A 24,802-nucleotide genomic window follows, 5' to 3' on the forward strand; every position below is an offset into this window, starting at 1 on the left:
CATGCAACTCATTCGGAAAACATATAATTGGTTCTGGCTTACAGTCCAGAGGTTTAGTCCATTATGATCAAGGTGGGGTATGGCAGTGTGCAGGCAGACAAGATGCTGGAGAAGGAGCTGAGAGTTCTACATCTTGATCAACAGGCAACCAAAGGAGTCTGTAACACTGAGCATAGCTCAAGCATGTATGACCTCAAAGTACACCCCCACAGTGACACAACAAGGCCACACCTCCTAATAGTGCCACTCCCTATGTCCTAGCATTAAACACATGAGTCTATGAGGGCCATACCTATTCACACCACCACAGCCATTGTATAGTAAATCCATCAAACAAGTAATACATTGTGTTATTGTCCCCATGATCTAATTGTCTCTGACTATGCCATCACAGGCACAAGGAGAGGTCTGTCTAGGCTTCTAGGCACTCCTGGACACAGTCGTGCTGATGGTCAAGGCAGAGAGCACAGCAGTACCGGCTGACTGGTACTGTTCACGAGGCGTATCTTTTCACCTGGATCTCCCCTCTCAGAGAGCTGCAGTTTGGAGAGACAATAGCTGTTTAGTTGGCTCAAGAAGGCATTTTTAGGACCAGTGAGACAATGCAGGAGGTAAAATCCCGGAGATCTGAGTTCAATTCCCAGAACCCCCATAGGTGGAAGGAGTGCATTGACTCTCTCTGGCTCCCACATGGCAGGTAACCCCCAAATACACACAGTAAATAGGTAAATGTGTGTGTGTGTGTGTGTGTGTGAGAGAGAGAGAGACAGAGACACAGAGACAGAGACACAGAGACAGACAGAAAGACAGAGACAGATAGACAGAGACAGAGAGACAGGCAGACAGACAGAGACAGAGAGATTTTTGTAGCAGGCTTTTCCTTTCTGCCTCCAGCTCACAAAAAAAAAAAAATGACGCAGAGACTTACTATTAATTATGAAAGCTCAGCCTATAGCCTAGGCTTATTTCTAACTAGCTCTTATAATTTAAATTAACCAATTCCTATTCATTTACATGCTGCCACGTAGCTCGTGGCTTTTACTGCTCCTCCTGCATGTCTTTCTCCCTTTGTGTCCGGCTGGCAACTCCCTTTTTTCCTCCCAGAGCTCTCTCTGGCCAGAAGTCCTGGCTATATCCCCCACCTAGACATTGATCGTTTAGCTTTTTATTAAACCAATAACAGTGATATATCTTTAGACAGTGCAATCAAATATCTCGCAACAGATTTGGGGGCTGGGAAGATGGCTCAGCAGTAAAGAGTACTTGTTCCTCTTGCAGAAGACCAAGGTTCTGTTCCCAGCATCCAAATGGTGGCTCAGAACCATATGTAACCCTGTTCCAATGGATCTGATGTCCTCCTCTGACCTCCACAGACACCAGGCACATATGTGGTATCTATCTATCTATCTATCTATCTATCTATCTATCTATCTATCTATCTATACACACACACACACAATCCAAACACCACACACAAAATAAATATTTTTTAAAGGAGATGACAACATTTTTCCAGGTTCCAATGTGAGGACAATGGACCCAATGTGCTTGATTGTCCAGGTTAACAGCCTTGAGCAACACAGCCACTTCTGTGACCAACATCTTCTTCAAGGGCTGACCACCAGTTACACCCTGACCAGCACTGTCTTTCCCCTTGACCATGACTAAAGCAGAAAGCCACTTGACAAGCTCATTCCCTACCTGCCTCCACTTCTGGGAATGTATCCTAGAGGTATGTAAGAAAAATGCACAAGGAGACCTAGAATAGCAATCTTTGCCAAAGGAAAATGTGAAACAAATAAGAGTGGCTAATGCGAATTATGATAAATTTGTATAGTAAATAATAAATTTATACAATAGGGGAAAGCAAATTTGGGTAATGAAAATGAAATTCATGTGATAGAATGTTTCAGATTTTTCAACTGTTATGCAAACACTTGAAAGTATAATGAAATGTGTAAAAATTGCATTTTCCTCTAATTGAAGTGGTAGAATGGGGGAATCTTAACACTCGTGGGACTCTGCAAGCAAAGCCCTCTCTCCTCTCCCTACTCACTGCCAGGACAGGGGCTGCAAGGGACCCTGAGGCTTGCAGAAGAATTTCTAACAATATAAGAAAATTATGACATAATGTTATGTGTTAAAAATCAGAATAAAACTCACACACTTAGTATGCCTAAAATGCTACCAAACACACATAGAACCACAGAGAAACATGTAGAAAATACATATTAAGATACTGATGATTGCCTCTTTAGGATATTGGTATTTTATTATGTTTTTTGTATTCCAAAATTACTTTTCCTTTTTGAGACAGAGTCCCTTTTATCTCAGGCTGGCTTCAAATTCACTGTATCATCAGAATTCTTCCGTTTCCATCTTTCAGAGGTTGGAGTTACAGGCGTGTGCTACCGGGCCCAGTTTATTCTGTGTTGGTATTGAGCCCAGGTCTCTGTGCATGCTTGGCAAGCATTCCGCCCACCAAGCAACACCCCCAGCCCCAGTGGATTACTGTTTATGTCCCTGTTCTGGGGAATCAAACCCAGGGCCTCACGGATACAAGGCATGCACTCTATCAGCCGAGCTACGTCCCATCCCCTCCTCAAATTACCTTCCTTCCTTTTAACTTTGAAACAAAGGCTCATGATCTTGGAAGTACAAGGTTCAAACAGCACGGCAGAGAGCAAAGGCCCATCTTAAATGCAATACGCTGTGGCTAGGAGCAGGTGGGTATTTCTGACCTCAAATTTTCTTTAAGGAACACATACCACAGTAATGGTGGGGAAAATAAAAGGGGTTTTCATTTTTTTCTCTTCTAACATTCATCCCTCTGTTCAGTTAGTATCAGGAGCTCAGGGACTTGTCCCTTTGATACCGCCTCTCCTACGACCAAAACGTGTAATAGGAAAAAAAAATTGCAGTGGATACATGACAAAGGCATACGTGAGCCCACATCGTGTCTCCGTGGCCACCGTTACAGGGGAGGCTCTGGTCTAGCCGCACGGTGGGCAGCTGTTGCATTTCTTTACCTGTGCTCTTACCTTTTTCCTGGGGCTAATAACTATCTCATTGTGTGAGGCAGGAGGATGAAAGAAAAGGGGTCCTGGGACAGCTGCCATCAGTTTGCTTCTTGACCTGAGTCCTTGTTGTAAAGATCTTGCCCCATTACTAAGCTATACTGTTGCTTTGCCTCGCTTTTCTGTATCTGCCTTTTATTTAAAAAAAAAAAAGTTTTTAACCATGCAACATAAATAAAAACCCGAGGATCTAGCTGATGTTTGCTCGTCGATTTGATTCATAGCACCTCCTCTTTGTAGTTTCTTTCTAACCCTCTCCCCATTTCTGATCCTTTTCCGAAATCTTTTGGATGTCAAGCCCATCCCGTTCTCACTCCCCCTGCTTTCTGTCACTGTAGACAGACAGGACCCCCTCTATAGCTTCCCTATCCACATAGCATAGCCATTAGCCAAGCACAGGTGGAAGACATTTGGGGGAAAAGATCACATCCGTAATGCACTCACCCCAACTTTTCTTCTCAACATTATTCCCTCAGCAATATGGAACAGTGATTCATAATGCAGTCACATCGCGTCAGGTATCAGAAATAATCCAGAGAAGGTTCAGGAGGGTGTGCCCCGCCTACACGCAAATGTCATTCCATTTTGCATGAGGGACCATGAGCATCCGCAGGTTTGGGCATCCACAGGGAGCAGTGCCTTGGAGCCAGTTCCCGAAGAATGCAGACAGAAGACTGTATTATGAGTTGGGATTAGAACTACATCCTAGTTTTATTGAAAATGGTGCCAGAGTTTCTGTTTTTTATTCCCTTTGCTTTGGGGGCTGATTCTGAGCAAGGGGAAGAACTGTATTCACATAACATTGAAATGTTTAGATCCCTGGTCTTGGTTTTTAGTATAATCATTGTAAAAATATTTTTCTTTCTTTTTTTTTTTTGTTTCACATAGCCTCTAAATTTTCTGCAATGAATATGTCTGGCTTTAAGACAGTGGGCTTACACACAGAGTGAAACATAAAAGGGCCGCCCAGGAAGGCCAGAAGCACCTGCTCCTGCGTCTTCCTCACGCTCACTGAGCCAATGTGTGGAGAAAGCCCGCTTTCCCTTGATACTTCAGCCTCCTGACACCTGCCAGAGAACACCTCCTCATCAGGACACGTGAGAGGGTGACTTTTAGGGCCCTTTGCTCTGAGCCAGGGGTATTCGCTAAACAGCCTTTGCCAAGCATGCCAGCTCCTCTGCATGCACGCGGGGTGGTGCCTTCCGTGCATCCTGAGATTAGCCTCCAAAAGCATGCTCTAGTAAGAGAATCCAGGTGAGTGTGCTACAGTACCTGAGGGTGTACCTTCCTAGGGACATCATTCCAATCAACAGAGGGGCACTTCATCTGGCAGGTCTCCTTGACCACTGCCCATAGAGCTGTCCCTCACTTGGTTACAGGTGAGTGACACTGGTGAGGCAGACACACTGGCCCTGGAACATTTTCCGATTTTCATTAATTAGTACTACCAGGTTCAAGGCAATTGAAACTCCATGATCTAAATGCCCCACAGGCCTCCACAGGCTCGAAGCTCAGGGCCTGACAAGAACCAGACAGGGATACAAAAACCATAATACTCTAATTCCCCTTGGCCCAGGAACATTGCCACTTCAGCTGTCTCATGTGACCACCAGAGTCTCAGGAAGGCTCCACCTCTCCTTTCCTCCAGACACATTCAAGCTTCAGGTGTTTCTCCCTTTGCTCCCCGAGACCCTCCACCCCTCTACCATAGAGCGTCCAGGCTTCCTAGCCTATCTGTCTTCTATTTTCCTGAGAACCTTATGAGAATGGATCTATGCAATTAAGTTAGGAAATTGTTCTCTAAATTTAACATGTCCATCAATCGCATCCACAATGGGCACATTGATTTGGCGGCTGAAGCTCTGAGGTGATTTTTATTTAATCCAACACAAACCCCATTGGGCTTCCCACCTCCCAGGCATCATTTCTCAATTTGGTTTTGTTAAACTCAGCTTCGAACGTATCTCATGAATCATCCTCACCGTTGACCTCCTGCTGGATTTCCCATACCCACGAAGGAGTTGCTCAGGGCAGGCCCACACCGCTCTGCACTGTCGTCTTTGCTGAACCTCGTGACTTCACTGGTGAACTCTGTTTACACCCCGCTTCTTTTCTGAAAGAAGAGTATGTGTGTGCACAGAACCCCCCACACACAGAAAGATGGCCTCTATTAAAGTCAAACTCCACTCCAGTCGTTTCCTTCATCTTCAGAAACCATCTGTTACCTCGAGCATTCCCTTGATGGACGACATCGTGCCAAGAGGGCCCACACACATATGCACAAAGACAGCTCCGTTTGGAGACTGGATATCATCTTTAATTAATAATGCCACAGCTTAACATCCTTTTTGTTGCTGTAGCAGATGGTGTGTGTGTGTATGTGTGTGTGTGTGTGTGTGTGTGTGTGTTCCTGAATACATGAGGGGCCAGCAGAGACTCCCAAGCAGTTCTCAGCTAACATCTCTTGAGCAGCAACAGTCTCCATAGGCATGACAGCCAGACTCTGCCTCCTCTGGTCTTGGGTCTTCCTTCCTTCTGGGCCACCTTGCGTGCATTCTGAAGGCAAGACTAAGGCCCGTACCACGTCACATTAAAGGGTCTCTCAGCACAGTCCAGCCTCCAGTCTCAGTCCTCACTGCCCCTAACCAGAGGGATGCCCCTGGTCAAGATACAGACTGTCAGAGGTGGTCAACCCAGGCCAGCATTGATCCCCTGTGACACTTAGAAGCAGCATCAGAGTGGTCCAGTCCTGGCTGGGATCTGAAGCTGCTGGGACAGCTGATGAATTCCTTTCACTGACAAGTTGACTGCAGCTCAGGCATTCTGGAGAGTCATTCAAAAGGGGAGGATCTGGCCATGGCCATTGGAAGTCATTTCCAACCCAAACCTAGGAGCCAACTCTCCTGCCATCTCTACTCTCCAATTTCCTCACATGCCCAGGAGGTTCACAGGTCAGACATGGCAGGGAAAAGCGATGCTGGGTCACAGGAGATGATGAAACCTGGGCCGAAATGGATCCGTAGCCACGTGCTGGTCTGAGGCCAGCCCTCTCTCCCATGGTTAGTGACAGACAGAGCTTTCTGAAGCCCGATGGGATCCCCACAGGCCAGGCAAGCAAGTTCTCAGCCCAGGGCAGAGGGAAAACCAAAATGGCTCTACTGTCCCATTCCACTGTTCTGTGCCCTGGGAAGGCAAGGAGCCCGAGTCCAGGAGGGTGGGATCAGCTGTTGGGGAAACAGCGCTGTCCAGGTGATGCCTCAGGCCGAAAGCTGGGCTTGTTCAGCGGGCTGGGGTAGTAGGTAGTCGTATACACATTGGTCTGCTGCAGAGGGTAGAAACTGGCTCTGTCGTCGGGGATCAAGTTATTCTTGTTCAGTGTCTGCAGGGAGGAGAATGAACCAGAGAAAGGAGAGAAGAGATAAGGAAGGGGCCTGCCCGGGGCAAGGAGTCCTGGAAGCCAGCCATTAAGGGAAAGTCTGTTTATACAGGGCTCCTTCACAGGACCACTGCTCCCCCATCCGCTGATGCCCAGCATAGAGCCAGGACCACAGTCCCATTCACCCTGCTCTTTGCTCCACATACAGGTTCTCACCTTGAATTCCATGGGGGTGTACTTCTCATTCTTGGGGGTGCCCCCACCCTTGTAGTGCAAGTGGTTAGGGGTGGCAGGATGGACGAGCGTGGACTCCTGAGATTGGCGCTGGCAGTGCTGGCAAGACAGGTACACCGCCAAGGTCAAGAGCCCAGAGCCCAGGAAGCAGGATACACCAGTGGCTACCAGGTGGATGAGACTGAACCCTAGAGGGAGGAGAGATGGGCGGTAAGGAAAGAGCCGCTGTGGAGGAGGAGGCCTTCTGATTGTCTTCCTGGGTACAGACAGGGCATCAAGAGGTTCCAGGGTGTGGAGAAGGGAAAGGGCTTTGGGGGCCAGAACCAAAGAGAGAGGTCAGGGAGGCTGTCACCAGGGCCTTCACTCCCAGGAGAGCCTGCAGGTGGCGTCAGAAGTGTCAGCAGAAGGATTTGAAGGCAGGCTGATGATGACCTCCTAGGTGGGAGGCCTGGGAGGGGGCCCTGTACACAATCTTGAAGCCAGGTGGGGACCGCCCCCTTCCCCACACCAGGGCGTGGCGGTCTGCAGTAGAACTGGGAAGAACGCAGACTGAAGCGGTGGATGAGGGGCTGTGACATGAGTACAGAGTAACAAGGATGAAGGGCAACAACTTCATGAGTGGCTTTTTCACCTCCACAGCCGGTGGTCTCCTCCACACTGGAAGCAGGCAGGATGACTGCAGGGAGACAAATGGAGAAGGTTAGAAGAGAGTGAAGAGGGAGAAGTCCCTCCTGGGCTGGCTGTCACCTAAGGCTGTAACCTGTGGGTTAATGGCTTTAGGACCTTCACTCTCTCTGGTTTCTCTGTAGACCCTACCCATTCCCCGAAGGGTAGACCATTTAATAAGTGTGTAGTAGGACAGCCCCAAGCATGAGACAAGTGTATCATTCCTGATGCTTCATCCTGTACTCCAATCCAGGGTTGGCGTTTCAGAAGGGGAAGGACATGGGGGAATGGGAGTATGTGTGATGAGGACCAAGGGAAAGATGGTGGCAAAATAGTAACAAAAGGACCTACCAGGAATCTCACTGTAGGGACAGGGCCGGCTCTGGCTGCTGTTGCCAGCACAGGCACCTGGCCCTGGGACATGCTCCTCACAGCTCCGGCTTCTGCTCTGGGCCCCATCCTCAGTACAGACACCCCACTCAGACCACAGTGACCAGCCTTCTGTGGGTTGTGGGTTAGGATGAGGTTGAAAGTGTCAAGATCTACCTGTTGAGGCTTAACGGCTCCCAAACATTCCCCAACCCCAGTCAGATGCACCCAGTACCTGGGCAGGCCTGCGTAGCACATAGTGCCTCCTCCGTGTGCAGCCCGAGGCAGATGTCCTCACCTGGGGACGGTGCAGGGCTGGTGCAGGAACGGGTGCGTTGATAGTGGCCGCCACCGCAGGATGCTGAGCACTGGGACCATGCGGTCCAACAGGACCAGGCACCCCGCACTATAAGCGTGAGTTGGGTGTGTGTGTGTGTGTGTGTGTGAGAGAGAGAGAGAGAGAGAGAGAGAGAGAGAGAGAGAGAGAGAGAGAGAGGCTACCTTGAGCCTCATTCTCTCAACATCCATCCTACCTCAAATCAACAGGTCAATGTATTAAAGGGTGCCCACCCCCAACACCATATCAGCTTAATCTCAAACAAGTTCCCTATTTGGCTAGCTCAGTAGAGGAAAGAAAAAGCGACGTAGTGATGGAGAAAGACCTCGTTTCTGTTCCACCCCAGTAGCCACTGAGTGAATACATGCAGAGGGCAGAACTCAGATCCCAGTGAGTCAAAGCTCTTCTAGAAAGCCAGTTCCAGGCTTGAGAGTTCCTGGGGAGACAGGGTTGCCTGAGGCTAGTTTCCTTCAGCAACCTTACCTGGGCAAGCCTGCGGGTTGCAGTCTTGGTATTCTGCAGCGTCTCCCACGCAGGGCAGGCCCCCGTTGCGGGGTTCCGGGTTGGTACAGGTTCTCTTGCGAACGCGGAAACCCAGCTCGCAGTCCCGGGAGCAGGATGACCACGGGCCCCAGGTGGCCCAGCCACCACTCAGAGAGTGCGGGGATGTGCTCCCGCTGCGCAAGAGATCCTCCACCAGGGCTGCAGAGTGCCAGTGGGCTCAGCGACCCCAGGGCTGGGGTGCCCCTGCTCCTCCCTCAGGCCTCCCCGGCTCCCGCTCCTGGCCGCCCCACCGCTCCAGGTCGTACCGTCGGTGTCGCAGGCTCCGGTGCCGTCGGCGGGGCAGGTCCTGGTCTCCGTCCTCCTCTTGCCGAACTGCAGGCCGTGCGGGTCCGGCAGCGGTGCGCGACACGTGAAGCGGAAGCGCTGCTCCTGGCGTGCGCCGCCCTGAGTCACGTTCACTGGCAACCAGGGCGTCCATGGTGTGTTGCGCCGCACTTCGGGGCAGGCCTCCGGGTTGCATGTCTTGAACTCCTGCAGGGTGAGGGTGGTTTCAGAGCCCCGCGGCCTGCAAACTTCCCTGCACCCGGCTACCCGGCCTAGCTCCCCAGGCGCTCACCAAGCCGCAGCCCGGGCAGGAGTTGCCATTCTCGCAGGTCCGACGGCGCGACTGCACGCCACCTCCACAGTTGTTGCTGCACTTGCTCCAGGAGCCCCAGGAAGCCCAGAAGATGGGCACCGGGCAAGGTGTGTTTTCATTACAGAACCTGGGGAGGTAGGAGGCGTGTCGCCCTATGGAGAGATACTGCCATCCCCAGGTTGTCATCCCCAGGCTGGAGGATGCCCCATCCCCGCCTCTCTGCAGCCACAGCTAGCTCACCGCTCCTCCCGGCTCTTGCCCACGCAGATGCGGCCCCCGTGGCGGGGCGCCGGGTTACTGCAGCTTCGCTGACGGACCTGGAAGCCGATCCCACAGGATGTGCTGCACTGTGCCCACGATGACCATGTGGTCCACGCCCCATTCCTGGTGGAGTGGGAGGGGACAGAGACACATGCCCCTCTGAGCCCTAGCTTCATAGATCTGGGCTGCATCTGGGGCAGATGGATTTTGTATTGTTGTCAGGACTGGCGAGACAGTGACAGAAAATATCAGCTCCTAACCAGGCTGGCTCAGGCAGATTCGTGCATTCATCCGTTTGCTCATTCATGCCTCAAATATGTATTGAGAGCCTTCTTCCATATATCAGGCTGTGCTCAGGGCCAAGGACACAGTGATAGGGCCGGGCCCCTACACAGACAGGCAAAAGGACACACTCTTTAGAGGTCTCAGTTACCATGGCATCCTGAAACCTTCCTCTCCCCCTTCTCAGATACCCAAGCCTCCTCTTAGACCTCACTCTCCCCTCATCCCCCTTGCATTAGCTTTCCCCAGCTTCAGACATCCATGCCCAAGTTGACCTCAGTGATCAAAACTGGACTTTCCTGCCAACTGGGTACCCTTATCCTTAAAATAAGACTAATGGTTGGATTCTGACTTCCTTGAGGTTGCTGTGAGGGTTAAATTAATGAATACAGATAAAATAGTTATTTTAAGAGTCTTTAAAATTATGGCTCAGGTGTGATAATAACCATTCTATTGCAGTTCCCAAGTAGTAGGCAGTACGGTTCCTAACATACATTATCTCAATTAACCTTCTCAGCAACCCTAAGGTAGGCATCCGCTGTTTTCAAAAGAGTGGCCAGAGGTCTGTCCAAGGTCATGTGTCTAGACGGTGCAGCCTGGGAGCATCACCATCTCCTGCCGTCCCTCTAACAAAGCTAGTTCTGGCAATGACTCCCATGTCTGTCCAGTCTTTCTTTCTGCATTTCCTGCCACAAGCTAGAGATTCTTCTTCCTTTGATGTGAAAACTCCTAGTGCTTATAATTCCTGCCTCAGACAATAGCATCCTGCCCAGCACTGCACTGAAATGTAAACCCCTGGGTGAGGTGCCCCATTCCCCAGTTCTCTCCATATGAGTCCTAAGCAGACACTATACAAATCCCGTCCTCACCTACCTGGAGCAATTGGCAATATGGATGGCTGGCCCCAGGCATTCCAGGCCCCCACAGCGGGGCCTTGGGGAGTCACAGGATCTGGCCCGGCACAGGCAAGAACCCGAGTTGTCTCCATCTAAGTGCTCACACGGTTTCCACGGTGACCATGGGCCAAAGCCCCCATCCCGTGTCACATTCCGCACCTGCAGACTCATATAAGGGGCAAGACTCCGGTCACACAAGGCCAAGGCAGGGGAGGGATGAAATCCCAGGGCACATGGGGTATATACCGATGGGGAGTCATGGCTGGCATTAAGGGGAAGGGTTAGGGGAGGGCACACAAGGGTTCTCACAGGACAGTCTGTGATGTTCTGGATCCAGAGGCTCATGTTGGAACTATCCTCAAGTGTGCTGCAATGTTGCCGCTTTCCGTCCCAGCCGCAGTATGGGTCCCGTGCTCCCAGGCATGCCCTGCCAGATGGAAGTCCTGAGACTCAAGCTCCCTGGCTTCCAGGTCTCAGCTTTGTCTCTACAAAGCACCTGGCAACCCCAGCCTGGGCACCTCTGTCTTTATTGAATTTCCTCTATGAAAAAGATTAAAGTTCAAAGTTGGGGATTTAGCTCAGTGGTGGAGCCAACCCTAGCACCAGAAAGTTGAGAGAGAAAACATGAAGATCACTGTGCCTTTGTTGTGTGATTGGCATCATCTAAAGCCCTTTCGGAGGCGTGAATGAGTTCAGTGTACATAACCCAGTGAGGTAGGCCTCTAACTGTTCCATCCAGTAGGAGGAAAGCCAGAGAGCTCAGCAAGGACTCAGACTTATCCAGGAGATTGGACTGTTTTCCCGAGCTGAAGGTCCCCATTGCCTCACCTGGGACCACTGGAGGAGATGTGGTTCGCAAATGCAAAGAGAAAGTCCTTTCCTGTCAGACCCTCAGAGCATACATTCTTAAGCCTGGCTCATATGAAAATTCCTGAGGAGCTAGGAGAGACACTGGTACCCAAGTCTTCCCAAACACAAGTCTCTGTGGCCGGGTGGTTTTTAAAGGTCCAGGGCAATGCTAAAGGAAGTCCTGTTGTGAATCACCAGGATGGCTAGTCATCTCTGCATGGAACAAAGAAGACGGCAGAGGTTTCCCAGTGATCACACAAATTGTATCTTGAGGAACTGGACCCAGACCTAGGCGTCCCGACCATCATCCCCATTACTTTCATCCTCCAGCCAGCCAGAAGTCCCATTACACGCCACACCCTGACTGGTGTGTGGACCCGTTTCTCAAAACACAGGTTGCCTGGTGTAGTCTAGGGTTATGTGTGTTTCCCCATGCTTGAGCTGTTTGGGGGCAGAGAGCAGCGGCTAGCATTTTAGCATTGGGAGAACAAGCTGAGCCGCTAGGACCGGATGCTACCCCACCCTTTCCTGGCCAAAGGGCTGGCCTCTCTGCAGTTTCCCAGGAAAGAGAGTGGTTCACACCCCAGTGCATGCTCCAGGAGCCTCCACTTATACTCCAGGAGTTCGTTCTTTCTTTTCCTCTGATTCATTCTGGTAACATGGCCCTTTCCTTTTTTAAATAAGAAAGTTAACTATCTGCTAGGAGGACTTCAAGGAGGAAGAAAAGAGTCCAAGGAGGGATTATGGAGTCAAGATAGGCCGTTCACTGGTAACTGAGAAGAGTGCTAGATCCTGGAGGCCGAGAGAGGGAGCCTTTCAGCCCCACAGTGAACTCACTGACACCCCAGGGAACATTTGATCTCTTTCACTTGTTTCTCAAGCCTTCACCCTGCTTTGATGAGATCTGCTGGGGAAAATTGAGGGAGCACAAAGGCAGGGGCTCCAAAAATGGAGGTGAGGAAATAGGAGAGGCCTTGAGAAGGAACAAAGGCAATAAGAAGATGGACGGATGAGTTCACAGCATCACACAAGCTTACAAAAGGATTTTTCCTAGTGATCAAAGGAGCCAAGGATGCTGAGAGCCAACGGGATACACACAAGAGGCAAGAGCTTGCAGTTTTTGCTGTCCCCAGAATGGAATTCTTCTTTTCTTTTCAAGAGAAAGCTTCAGGGACAGTCATTTATCAGCCATGGTTTAATTGATTGACTAATAAATTAGTTAATTAATAGATAAGGTCTCACTTTATTGTCCAGGCTGCCCTGGATCTTACTATGTAGCCCAGGCTGGCTTCAAACTCACAGTGATCCTTCCCCATCCTCTCAAGTGTTCCGGTTAGAACCATAAGCCACCATGCTAGGCTCCTGTAAGTTCTTTACATTTAGTGAATTCAATAGGCCATGTCATGCACTGAAGGAAAAGGAGGCCTTGCAGAGAGGGGGGAGGGAGAGTGAGAGGGAAGAGAGCAAGAAGGAGGAAAGGCGGGAGGGCGACAGAAAAAGAAGAAGAAGAAGAAGAAGAAGAAGAAGAAGAAGAAGAAGAAGAAGAAGAAGAAGAAGAAGAAGAAGAAGAAGAAGAAGAAGAGGAAGAAGAAGAAGAAGAGGAAGAAGAAGAAGAACTGAAGAAGCCTTTCCCACCCTGACAGCACCAATTCTGATAATCTATGATTGGTACTTGGCTCCCTGACATATAGACTGCACAGTTTGTTGGCTGTGCAGGCTTGCTTGTCTTATTTATTATTGGTAATAATATAATTTTGTAGTTTCTACTTTTTAGATCTACCTGTTGTCATTTGCTCTTGCCATGGCATGTGTGTGAAGGGCCCCCACCTGCAGCTTTATAATAATAGTGTTAGCCCCTGTTCCAGGATAGCCTGCGATCATGTATAATCCAGGTGCTGCTTTGAGCATGTGTGGATAGGGCCCTGATTGAACCACACTGAGCACACTGTGGCCTACCTGGGAATACAGAGCACTCCCTTGTCTGTGGCTAGTGAATCTGTCTCCTCTTTACTCACTCAAAGACAGCACAATACATTTTATAGCATAAGCATGCCCATATTTTGTTTCTGAGACTAACAGTTTGTTTTCACCATCAGAATTTACCGAACTGGACGTTGTGAGGTTCAAAACAATCCAAGTACATAGGAACACTGGCACCTATGGCTTTAAGACCCACTTTCTGACTGAGAGATGGACCACAGGAAACTAGTTCAACCAGTCAGAATTCAATAGAGCCCATCACTTGTTATAGAAAGCAAATAAGATTCTGTGTGTGTGGTGTGCACACTCACACAGATGCACACACTTACATGTGGAGGCTGGATGACAACCTTGGGTGTCACACATCTACTTCCTTTGTGACAGTCTCTCACAGGATGTGGAACTCACCAATTAAGCTAAATCAATGTCCACCAGGCCCTGGGATCTTCCCATCTCCACCTCAGTGGTGAAATTACAAGTGGGAGTCACCACACCAGGCACTTTCATGGGTGTTGGAGGTTGAACTTGGGTCCTCATGTTTGCAAGGCAAGTGCTTTGTTGACAAAACCACCCCAAATTTTCTTACCCCCCAAAAAGCAAATGTCTGCTAGCAGAGAGAATAGCTAAGGATGGAACATTTGAACCAGCATTTATAAGACTAAAGCAGAAGATTCGGAAGGAACCCAGTGTGCCTCATCTTACTTCTTCCTCCAGAGCCTTGCTGGATCTAAGCAGTCATTTCCAGTCTTGGCTGTGGATCTTAATTGCACGGGCATCATTTGAAATACATAAGAAACAGAACAAAATGCCTCCCTGTATCCGGGCCTCTGGAACTAGAAGTCCAGGCATGAGAATGTTTACTTCCCATGAATTCAGTTACAGTTGAAAACTTCTATTTCAGGGTCATGTTTGCCAAGGTTCCAAGTCAAGTGGAATCTTGTTTCCCCGAGTTCTGACAGAACAGGGGGACAGGACAGAAAGACAGAGTGGGAATTCACCCTGCTTTTCTCATCCCAAGTCCACCCACTCTCTGCACCTTTCCAGTTACGGTCCTGAGGAAAAAGAAGAGGGCAGATTCTCTATAGAGCTGTCCCATTGGTCTGAGAGGCCTTTGAGACTCCAGGGCCAGGGCCTCCTCCTGCTGCTGCTGCTGCCGGTAACTAAATGGGATCGCTACTCCCGTGGCTCAGGCGAGGCCACACTCACTGCCTCTGGGCTAAAGGGCACTTCAAAACTGACAGAACAAGGGATGTTCTTTGGAAAATGAAAGCATCATGCTAAAGAGCATGGAAGTGCCTGTCACTGTGGAAAGTGGTGGGGATTTAGAGTTCTTCCATGAAAAGAGCCGTCAGGTCCACAATACATCACCGTGTCTTTTTTACTGCTGTGTCTCAAGCTGCCATTACAAAAGGGGACAGGTTTATTCCACTGGCTCACAAGTAGGACAGAGATGGATGATGGGCATTGTAAGCCCAAGAATGGTAGCTCCCGGAAGCAGTAGTGGTGGAAGGAGCTGTCCAGGGTAGAAAGAGCATCGTGGAGTTTTTAAGAAAGTAACAATTACTTAAGACTGCCCAGAACAAGGACCTGTTGAGAAGAGACGCCATTGAGCCCTTGAGCCCGGGGCCTAACTCTGAACCCATGGGGGCAGGCAGAGGATATCTGTGAGTGAGCTAGGGTTGAGGTAAAAGAGCTACAGGAAGGAGGAAAGGGCTCACTTATGGATTGAGCATCTTAGCTACTCTCTGGCCAAGCCAGAGTATTGGCTATATGCTGAGAACTGAGAATGCTCTGATTGAAGGAGGTGGAGGCAAGCTCCTGGATGCTGGGCAGAGGAGGAGGCTGGATAGAGACAAGCTCCTGGATGCTGGGTAAAGAAGGCCGGGTAGAGGCAAGTTCCTGGATGCTGGGCAGAGGAGGAGGCTGGGTATTGTCTCTGCTTACCCATCTTCTGCCAACTTTGAAAGGAACAGGGACAAACTTGAAATGCCTAGAACATAATGAAGCCCCTCCCTGTGATAGCATGAATTCTGATGTGCTCTGATGGGCACTTGGCTCCCTGACATATAGAGTGCACAGCTTGTTGGCTGCACATGCATGCTGGTCTCATTTGATTAGCTTTGCAATAATAGGATTCTATAGTTTCTAGGTTTTAGAAATTGGTTTTTTTAATCACATTTTTATTATTTTATGTAATGGTCAGGCATGCTGTTGCCATGGCATGTGTGTAGAGGCCCACCTGTAGCTTTATGGTAGGATTTTCATGGTACACTTCAGCAGCTTGTAAACCAAACTCAGGAAACAAGACTCTGAGCAGAGCTCCTGCTACCTTGCTGCAGAATGGCGGCGTGTTGGGGACACTACACAAGCTCCTGGCCTCCTAAGCCAGCTCCTGTGAGTGGGGAACTTTCCCTGCCCTTCACCACCATCTCATCCCACTCCAGAGCTCTGGCTTTACCACACTAACCCATCACAGATGTCCGTCTGCCTCGTGACAAGGTTACTGGTCACAGTCCGACCTGTCCTACAGACCACCTCTCTCGGCACTCTGAGACTCTATCCCATTGCTCCACCACCATGATTCAAGTCACAGTCTTCCTCTGGCGTCCTCAGCTGGCCTCAGTCCACTCTCCAGGCCCATTCCCTATGCCTCCCCTGCACCAGTCTTTTCTCAAGCCAAATAATCAGTTGACTGAAGCATCAGCCCTGGGAGGAAGGTCACCCTGTGCTGGGCAGGGTCGACTAGAGAAGAACTAAAAAATACTGGGCCACTGGGTCTTCCCTAAAGGATTTATAACTTCTTGGAGAATTAGGCATGTATTAAAAGTTTCATGGCAACACAGTATTTAAGGAGAACATGACGGAAATGCTATCCGCAGGTAGCCACAACTTTCTCGCTAAACAGAGCTGTGTGGTATATTTGGTGTCACAGATCCAGAGGCCAGAGTGCCCAGGAGGTTGGAGCCTCCTTAAAGTCATGCAGAAAATAAAAAGGAATGAAGATACTGTCTATCCTTTGTGTATCACTAGCCTAGGCCACTCATGAGTACCAGGCCTGATCTTTACAGTTCTGCCAAAATAAAACATCACTGTGCCATCAAATCCCTCATCTTCCTGGCGAGAGAACTCATGCAGCTCATGGAGAGTGGAGCCGAGGTAGGGTCCCCCTTATGTCTAGTTCTACCATCTGCACCCTTCCCAAGACTCCCCTCTGCCTCTCCCCATGTGGTATATCCAGGCCAGGGTTTCTCTCCCTCACCAGTTATGGAGGCCCCATCACACAAGCCTTCCCTCACACTAACATCTTAGCAAGGCACCCTGTGCCCAGCAGGGTTTTGTAAATGTGTGTTACTCTGATGGAACCACGAGTGGGGCCGAGAGGAGCTCCAGCGACTGCCTATCCCCAGCAGCCTCCTACACCCATCCATCCCTCCTCCTCCCCAGTCTGCAGGCCTCTGTCCAAGCTCCTAGCGCTCTCCGAGAGCAACCTTGGCAGCATAGATCCCATTTGTCTCCAAATCCCAAGGACAGATGGCATAGCCAGGAGACTCTGTTGCAAAGGCCATGAAGTCCACATAGCTGTTTTGATGACCATACAGAGGAAGGGAGGCAGCCAGTGTGGCTTCAAGGGCTGGGAGTCTGGGACACAGTTCCATTTGGCCTTGGCTTCTCTTCTTAAATACTGGTGTCACTGCTGCCAAATTTGTGACGCCACTTAAAGCTAATGTGACCGAAAGCAATGGGACATTGCAGTTCTGCTACACGGCTGGCCCATCTGGTTTGTCTACCTTCAAGAAAGCTAAAGACTTGTTCTGATCCGGGCATCATCTCCCCACTGCCCCACACCTGGGCAAGAAGTGCTGTGGTTTCAAAAGCAAAGATCTTTCTTTCCGAACTAAAGGGCTCCAGAGCAAATCAAGCGAGCTAGATATGGCTGGCAGGCCAGAACTATGGGGTTGCCCACAAAAATAACAGCCACCACAATACACTAAGTGCATGGTTCTCTTAGGCAGTGATACGGCTGATTAACACTAACAGAATCCTTCCACGATGTTTCAGGAGCAGGAACCCAATGTTTGGAGAGGATACGTGACTTGTCCAAAGGCACCACCCAACTGGAGAACCACGGGGATGCGGGGATATGAGGGCAAGTGGCTCACTCCAAAGACACATTCCTTAAGCACCACCTCCGAGGAGTGATTGGCAGGATACCAACCACCACCACAACCACCCGGAGCCCTTCTCTTGTCCTCTTGCCTTGGCTTACCCCCGACTACGATAGGTCAAGCACCTCTCCAATGGGACCCGCAACACCTGGTCGCTCAATCCCACGAAGAGTGCACGTGCACTGTGCAGGATGCGCAGGCTCCGAAGAGGTTCAAGGCGCCCAGGGGGCAGCACGTGCAGCTCCTCCAGGTAGCACCCCCGCAGGTTGCGGCTAGCGGTGGACAGCGCTTTCAGGATGGTGCCTGACTCTGGAGGTCAGAGGAAAGTGGCCTTGAAGCCGTGGCAGCTTGCAGCTGATTCCCCACCCAGCAACAACCACTTCCCCATCTGCAGAGCAAATGGGCCCAAGTCGGCTCACCCGTGCCTATGTAGAGTACGTGGTAGAGTGTGTCCTTAGCTTGCACAAGGTCCACCACGAGATGTGAGAAGCGGACGCTGTCTTGGGTGACACAGGGCTCTGGTGTCACCGGCTGCACGGCTTCGCTCATCAGGAAGAGCCGCTGCGCATCCTGCAGGCTGCGTTCGGTGAGGTTCTCGTTGGGGCCAGTCTCAGGCAGGGTGCCACACTGCCACAAGGAACCCAGTCACTGGAGCCCAGTCCTCACATGCAGGGACTGCCATGGCCTCCTTTCCACCCACGGAGACCTTGGGTAGACACTAATTCTCCAACACCCCTGCTCCCCAGCATTCTTTGTGGACCTCTGAATCCTTTTCAGGGAAGGATGAGTTTTCTTTAATACTGGGGGGAAATTGAGTCTTGGAAGATGGAGGAGGAGAGAACTGCCAGGGTTGGGAAGAGGGTAGGAGTGCGAAGGGGTCTGTCCAGATAAATCATTTGAATGTGAACGGTGTTCTGTAATTTTAAGCTGCTTCATAGGCACCCACTCCCGCAGTCTGCCAAGCTGTTTCTCCTATATCCCAACCAGCTCCAAGTTGGTGTTTCCTAGTTTAAAGGCAGACGGTAACCATTTTTTTAATGGCGCATCACAACCTTGCACAGACCCAGGAGGGATGACCTAGTATAGTCCTGACCCTACTTCCAGAAAAGGAATAAGGGGCTCAAGGGACTTGGGTGACCTGCCCAACATCACTGGGCTGGATCTGCTCAGAACTGCTGAACTGGAAAGCTGGAACCTCCCCCGAGGCCCCTAGAGTAGGCACTGGAAGGACACGAAAGTCAGTCATCTAGGTTGGGCATGGTGGTCCGCACCTTCAGTCCTAGCATACGGGAGGCAGTGGCAAGAGGACTCTGAGTTTTTGGCTACAGAGTGAGTTCCAGGCCAGCTAGGGCAACACAGCAAAATAATAAAATAAAAAAATAAAATAAATATTTTTTATTAATTATTTTCCTCAAAAATAAAATAAAGTAAAATAGAAAAATAAAGAAGTCTACCATATGTCCTCTTATGTTTTCCCATCACAGGATAGGGGATGCATGTATCAAACATGATAGCCCTAACTGTTGGCTGTATTCAGAGATTCCACAGGCATTAGAACACACCACACCACACACACTGTGAATACTCTCTAGATAAAACTCCCAAAGTCTGGCCACAATTTATCCGTGCCCTCCTGGTCTTTCCTATGCTGTAGACTTGAAGTCCCTGTCTCTCTAGGCATGTGGGTAGGTTCCCTAGCTCTGCCTCTTCTTATCTCCTTAATAGCAGCCTGGGGAATTACCACCCTCTTGGTGACCCATTACAGACCCCAAAGACAAGCCTAGAGCCACAGGACCGGGCTGATGTTAGCCTGTGCTGAGAGTGGGTTTGTGGCTAGTATGAGGGAAAGAAAAAAAAACTGTACCTGGAAATTGGGGAGGGGGTTGGCAATAGGGAGCCAGGCAGCCCTGGGGTTCTCCTGGTAACGAAATGGGCCGTTGAAAGCCCGGGAGATGGCACTGAGGTTGAAGGCGCAGACGGCAGAAGCAGCGATGCTGTTTCTAAAAGGAAAGAGGTGGTGGAATGTGGTCCTCCCTTTGAGATTCCGCCCTCCTTGTGGATCAAGTATCCTCTTCTGAGGCCCCTAAATCCACCACCATTCCTCATTCCCCTAGGTCAGGAAGTGGCTAGGATGAGCCTGGTGCCTTCTGCACAGTGAAGGATCCTCACACTCTCCCACCCTACAGCAGGGAGATCCCATTGGCAAGAAGCACTGGGGTGTGGTGGTATTTTGATTGCACTGTAACAAATAAAGCTTGCCTGAAGATCAGAGTGTGGAGCGGTCAGGCAGTGGTGGCACACACATTTAATCCCAGCACTTGGGAGACAGAGGCAGACAGATCTCTGTGAGTTCAAGGCCACTGTGGGCTACACAAGATTGATCTAGTCTAAAAGAGAAACAGAGCCAAGCGGTGGTGGCTCATACCTTTAATCCCAGTACTTGGGAAGTGGAGACAGGAAGGGATATGGCTGGGCAGATAGAGGGATATAAGGCGGGAGGATACAGAAGCTCACGGCATTCAGTCTGAGGATCGGTGGAGACAGGATCTTGCTCCCTTCCATCTGAGGGTTTAGTAAAGGTAAGATGCCTTTCTAGTACCTGGATCCTTTACTTCTCTGATCTTTCAGCATTTACCCAATATCTGACTGCAAGTTTTTATTATTAAGACTGATTAGAATTCACACTACATTGGGGCGACCCTCTGTGCCACTTCTTCACCCCCTTTCTTTGTTCAGTGAGGGGTAGAACACAGTCAATGGCCCACATTAAGAAATACATTTTAGAGCCGGGCTATGGTGGCGCACGCCTTTAATCCCAGCACTCGGGAGGCAGAGGCAGGCGGATCTCTGTGAGTTCGAGACCAGCCTGGTCTACAGAGCTAGTTCCAGGACAGGCTCCAAAGCCACAGAGAAACCCTGTCTCGAAAAACCAAAAAAAAGAAAGAAATACATTTTAAATTAGATCTATTTGGAAGCCTCATGAAACAATACTATCCAAGCTAAGTATGCTATACTTTGATTTTTGATTCCAATCTATCCTGTCATTTACACATATGTATTAAATAGAGGGGCAGCAAGCCACTGGTTCATGCTGCAACCTGCAACTTCTCAGAGCTAGACAACCTCTACAATCCTTCTGGGCCCAGAACATACGTCTCTATGAACGTGACGTGAACCCCTCACAGAGATGACACCGTCACATCCACCTGTCCAGCTCTAGTCTCTGCCTTGGTTTTTTTTCCCAGATGTGTTCACTATTCTCTCCCTCGGCCTGGTTCCAGAACCGCACCCCATGCCCCTGAGTCCTGACCTGTCCTTCTGCTGGTCCCCACACAGCCAGGATAGGCTCCTAATCCGTTCTACACAAAGCAGTCAGCATGAAAGTCTTCAAATTTACGCCCAGCTGCGCAATGACATGTTTCAAATCCCCCAGTAATGTCTCCTTGTCCACCCTGAGATCAAAACCCTGAGAGCCATCCACAAGGTCCTCGGGACAGCCCAAACTCTTTAGCTTCTCTCCCACCTCCCTTCAGCACCCCTGTCACACTGGTTTCTTCTCAGGGCATGAACCTTTTTTTTTCCTTCCACCCAAAGCTTTGCACAGTTTATTGCATAGGGGTTGGAATGCTTAGTTCTAGAAACTTCCCTTCCCATGGAAAGCCTCCTGTGATCTCCACTCTGTACCTGCTTTCTCATTTTAGCCATGGCTAAAATGGGCTGCTCGAAATAGGCTTGCCCACTCTAGAATGTCACCCCCTTAATGGCATTGCCATGCCTGCTTTTGTTCACTGCTGTCTACCCCACCCCCACCCCAGGACAAGCCCCTGGCATGGGGAGGTTACACAATAAACTGTTATAGTCTACACTGATATTGTCATGTTTCCTTGATGTCTCTCCAGCTCTCTTTGCCCTCTGTTCACAGTTACCTACCCCACCTCCCCACCCCCGACACACACCAAGAGTTAGCCACACTTAGCCATGGTCAGCAGGCTTTCAGCTCACGGCTCATGTGAGCTGTGCTGAATATCCACCCCCTGGCCAGGATGGCCTCTCTGCTGCTGCTTGCTAGTCTTACCCACATCCTTGCCTGTCCCCTCAGAGTATCCTTTCTGTAGACAAGTTGGGGTACCCAGTGCCTGCTACCTGGAATCACTCCATGGCTCACAAAGCTCCTGATGTTCTTACAAAATACCCCACACAGTGTTTTCAACTGCAAAGGCCTTTCTCGGTCTCAATGGTACCCGTTCATCACTCTTAACCTGAAGGTCACTCGATTTGTTAGCCTCCACATGAAGGGGCAGTAGAGGAGTGTCTGGGCATCCCTGGGAACAACAGGGGTTCCAAATGCCAGCCTGCAGGTTCTGGTGCAGCTGAGAGGGAGGTGGTGGCATGATTCTTAGAAGGGAACACAGAGAATCCATTCCTGGAACTGCCGCCCATTCATCCCATGCAGGCGTTGCCACTGTCCTCACCAGCATGCTTGCCCTCTAGGAACCATCATGCACCTCCCCTCCCTTTCTACACATCTGGCCTGGGCCTGCCCTTCCCTGCAACTCAGAGCTGGTGCTTACCACTCCAGAGATAGCAAGCCACAAATGACCAGCTGCAGGAGCAAGGAGTTCTCTGCTTTATGGATGAAGACACCAGACTCTGAGAAAAGGTCTGCTGAGCCCACCAGGCATGCCAGGCAAGGTTGGCAGCAGAGACTGGGACACTCACACATTGGTGGTGAAGACGCCATAGATGAGGTCCTGCTCGGGCAGGTGGAAGGCACTCTGCAGCTCGTTATAGTAGAAGGGGACCTCTCCTGGGCGGGAGCAGTTGAGCCGGGCCTTCATGAATGTGGTCCATGTGTCCTCCAGCAGGAAACGGCCCCCCACATCATTCTTGCACACTCGAGCCACCCGAGAGTACACAGTACGCCCACAATCATGTTCCACGGCATTCTCCCGAAGGAAGAAATAGGCAAACAGCCCAATGTCAAATGATGCCACAAAATTTGGCTCTGTGGGGATGGAAAGAAGAAGGCAGAGTAGGAAGGACTCGCCTGCTTCAGTGTTCTTGTGGGCATCTTCAATCCTTCCTTGCTGACCCAGGGGCTCTAAAGAAGCGGTCGTATTTGTTAATAATGCCATTGTTAATAGCATTTTATCACTGGATAAAATACTCCATCATAAGAACTTTATTGGTTCCGGCATTTAAACCTCACTACAATTTACAAGGTGAGACCTAGGACTACCGCCCCCTTACAGATGAGAGCATCACAGTAGAGAGCAGCTTGGCTCTTGCTCAAGGCCATACAGCTAGTTAGTAAAGAAATGTACTCAACCTCAAGGTGAACAGGAAGTTCATCCTGTTCTCCTCTTTCCTTCCTGATTTCTTCCTTCCCTTAAGCACTATTCCATTCAGTTTCTAACTCTCTCCCCCAACAGCCTGTCCTTTGTCCTGGGTCCTTGGGATATCTGGGGCTCAGCTCCAGTGTCTTAGTCTTTGAGGAAACACCTTCCCTGCCCTATCCTTTATTAAAACAATTGAGACAGGAAAGGCCAACGGGGATTTAAAGGCAGGACAGCCCTGCCCCAGGCCTGGGCCACCTTACCATTGAGCCATTTGGAGTTATACTGGGCAGTACGAAGCGGTGGCCCACTGCCAAGGCTGCGGTAGATGGCTGGGTCCCGACCTGAGAAGTCAATGACGGTGGCAGCGTAGAGCTCCCCCTGGGAGGAGATGACGGCCGTAGAGTTGTGTCGTGGATCGTAGGGGCAGCGGGCCACACCATTGATTTTCTCGATAGTCCGGCTGAGGTTCTCCACCTGGAGATGGTGGGAGAAGAGAATTTTCCCATGGGGTCCTGGGAGCATCTTTGTTTCCATCATAGAATAGTCTCCTCTGGGACCCTTGGTTCCTGTGCCCCCCTTCACATCTCAAGTACCCTCATCACTTCCAGTCTGTGTACCCATAGCCATTACAAAGGCTGAGGTCCTTCAAGAGTGTCCACTGGACACCAGACGGACTTTCAATGATGAAGAAAATACTGGAGAGAGGTTCAATTTGAACTTCAGATTAAGAATGAATTTTATGTTTTTCCTAATATTTCATGGACATAATCCTCCGCCCACCCTACTACATTTGTCAGTCCCCACCCCAAGACTGTGGAACACCCCTCTTTGCCTGCCCCTCCCAATGGCGTACCTGTCTGCTGGAACACACTGGGGAAAAGGCATTGGTGCCGCACAGGAACACCTTCCGACCGGAAACAATCAGGACTCGTACATAGTTCTGACACTCCTCCTGAGGTGGGAAAGGGAAAGATAGAGGACCACAGCTTTGCATGTATGGCTGGGTATGTTTACTTCATACCCCTGCATCACAGAGGCCAATGAATGCCCTACGAGACCCTGCCATGGACCCAGCTGCTCTGAGGTCCAGCTTGTGTCTGTGGGAATCCACCGACTCCTTCACCCCCATCCCAGTCAGGTTTCACAGGGACTCCCAACATCTGACCGGAAGCTTCCAGAAGAACCCATGTTGCCTCGGGCATGTACCTCAGTCTTCCCTTTGCTCTGACAGGAGCGGCGTGTGTCCTCACTGGAGGCCCACTCTGTAGCCTGTGGGAGGAACGGGGACATCGTCTTGGTGTTCATTAGGGCAGATGACAGGGTCTGGGTAGCCCAAAGGTTAGGGCTTTCTCTCACAGTTCCTGAGGTACTTGGGGGCTGTGAGAGACCATCACCCAGAGGTCTTTACCTAGAAGGTAATCCCTCAGCCTAACACCTTCTCTGCTTGATTGGGGTGGGGACACCTAAGAGACCTGCTTTCAACTTCAGGTTGAAAGCCTCACACAGCTTTCTGAGACTTCTCCCCACATCACCTATGAAGCTGCAAGCGGCCAAGAAGGGTTTTTAGTGCCACTCAGGTCTTGACAGGAAATGTGCCTTGAAGGAAATGTTCCTCGAAGGAATAGGAGGCTACCCTGGGTCTCTTTCCAAACGTCAGGCTTCGAAAATCTTAGAAATAGGAGTTGTGCTTTTTCACTGACACCCTGCAACACGTTGATTTTCTCCCTCAGTCTCTGCAGACACTGAGGTTCTTGGGGGCAATTTAAGGCGCGTGGTAAGCCATGGGTAGGAGTCTTCACAGGCTATGTGTGTTGTGCTCTTTACCCCAC

The 24,802-nt window shown here is 50.2% G+C and overlaps 1 protein-coding gene across 3 annotated transcripts in view; it reads right to left on the reverse strand.

Annotated features, from left to right (window-relative positions):
- Nucleotides 1-4,920: 4,920 nt before the first annotated feature.
- Sema5b (semaphorin 5B) overlaps nucleotides 4,921-24,802 on the reverse strand; it is a 120,981-nt gene continuing 101,099 nt past the window's right edge. Inside the window, exons 5-22 of one of the 3 annotated variants that reach the window (XM_057765604.1) lie at nucleotides 24,180-24,242; nucleotides 23,827-23,925; nucleotides 23,234-23,447; nucleotides 22,354-22,639; nucleotides 19,499-19,634; nucleotides 18,054-18,261; nucleotides 17,736-17,943; nucleotides 10,949-11,066; nucleotides 10,617-10,798; nucleotides 9,441-9,584; nucleotides 9,180-9,327; nucleotides 8,869-9,094; nucleotides 8,543-8,761; nucleotides 7,958-8,128; nucleotides 7,705-7,854; nucleotides 7,319-7,363; nucleotides 6,670-6,875; nucleotides 4,921-6,456 (exon numbers count right to left, since the gene is read on the reverse strand). In XM_057765604.1, the coding sequence (XP_057621587.1) occupies nucleotides 6,298-6,456; nucleotides 6,670-6,875; nucleotides 7,319-7,363; nucleotides 7,705-7,854; nucleotides 7,958-8,128; nucleotides 8,543-8,761; nucleotides 8,869-9,094; nucleotides 9,180-9,327; nucleotides 9,441-9,584; nucleotides 10,617-10,798; nucleotides 10,949-11,066; nucleotides 17,736-17,943; nucleotides 18,054-18,261; nucleotides 19,499-19,634; nucleotides 22,354-22,639; nucleotides 23,234-23,447; nucleotides 23,827-23,925; nucleotides 24,180-24,242 (2,982 nt within the window). In that variant the 3' untranslated portion in view covers nucleotides 4,921-6,297. Of the gene's footprint in view, nucleotides 6,457-6,669; nucleotides 7,364-7,704; nucleotides 7,855-7,957; nucleotides 8,129-8,542; nucleotides 8,762-8,868; nucleotides 9,095-9,179; nucleotides 9,328-9,440; nucleotides 9,585-10,616; nucleotides 10,799-10,948; nucleotides 11,067-17,735; nucleotides 17,944-18,053; nucleotides 18,262-19,498; nucleotides 19,635-22,353; nucleotides 22,640-23,233; nucleotides 23,448-23,826; nucleotides 23,926-24,179; nucleotides 24,243-24,802 lie in introns of those variants that run through there. The other 2 variants (XM_057765603.1, XM_057765602.1) reach the window with 2 other exon arrangements.

This window comes from Chionomys nivalis, chromosome 3 (genome assembly GCF_950005125.1).
Source record: "Chionomys nivalis chromosome 3, mChiNiv1.1, whole genome shotgun sequence".
Taxonomy (NCBI): domain Eukaryota; kingdom Metazoa; phylum Chordata; class Mammalia; order Rodentia; family Cricetidae; genus Chionomys; species Chionomys nivalis.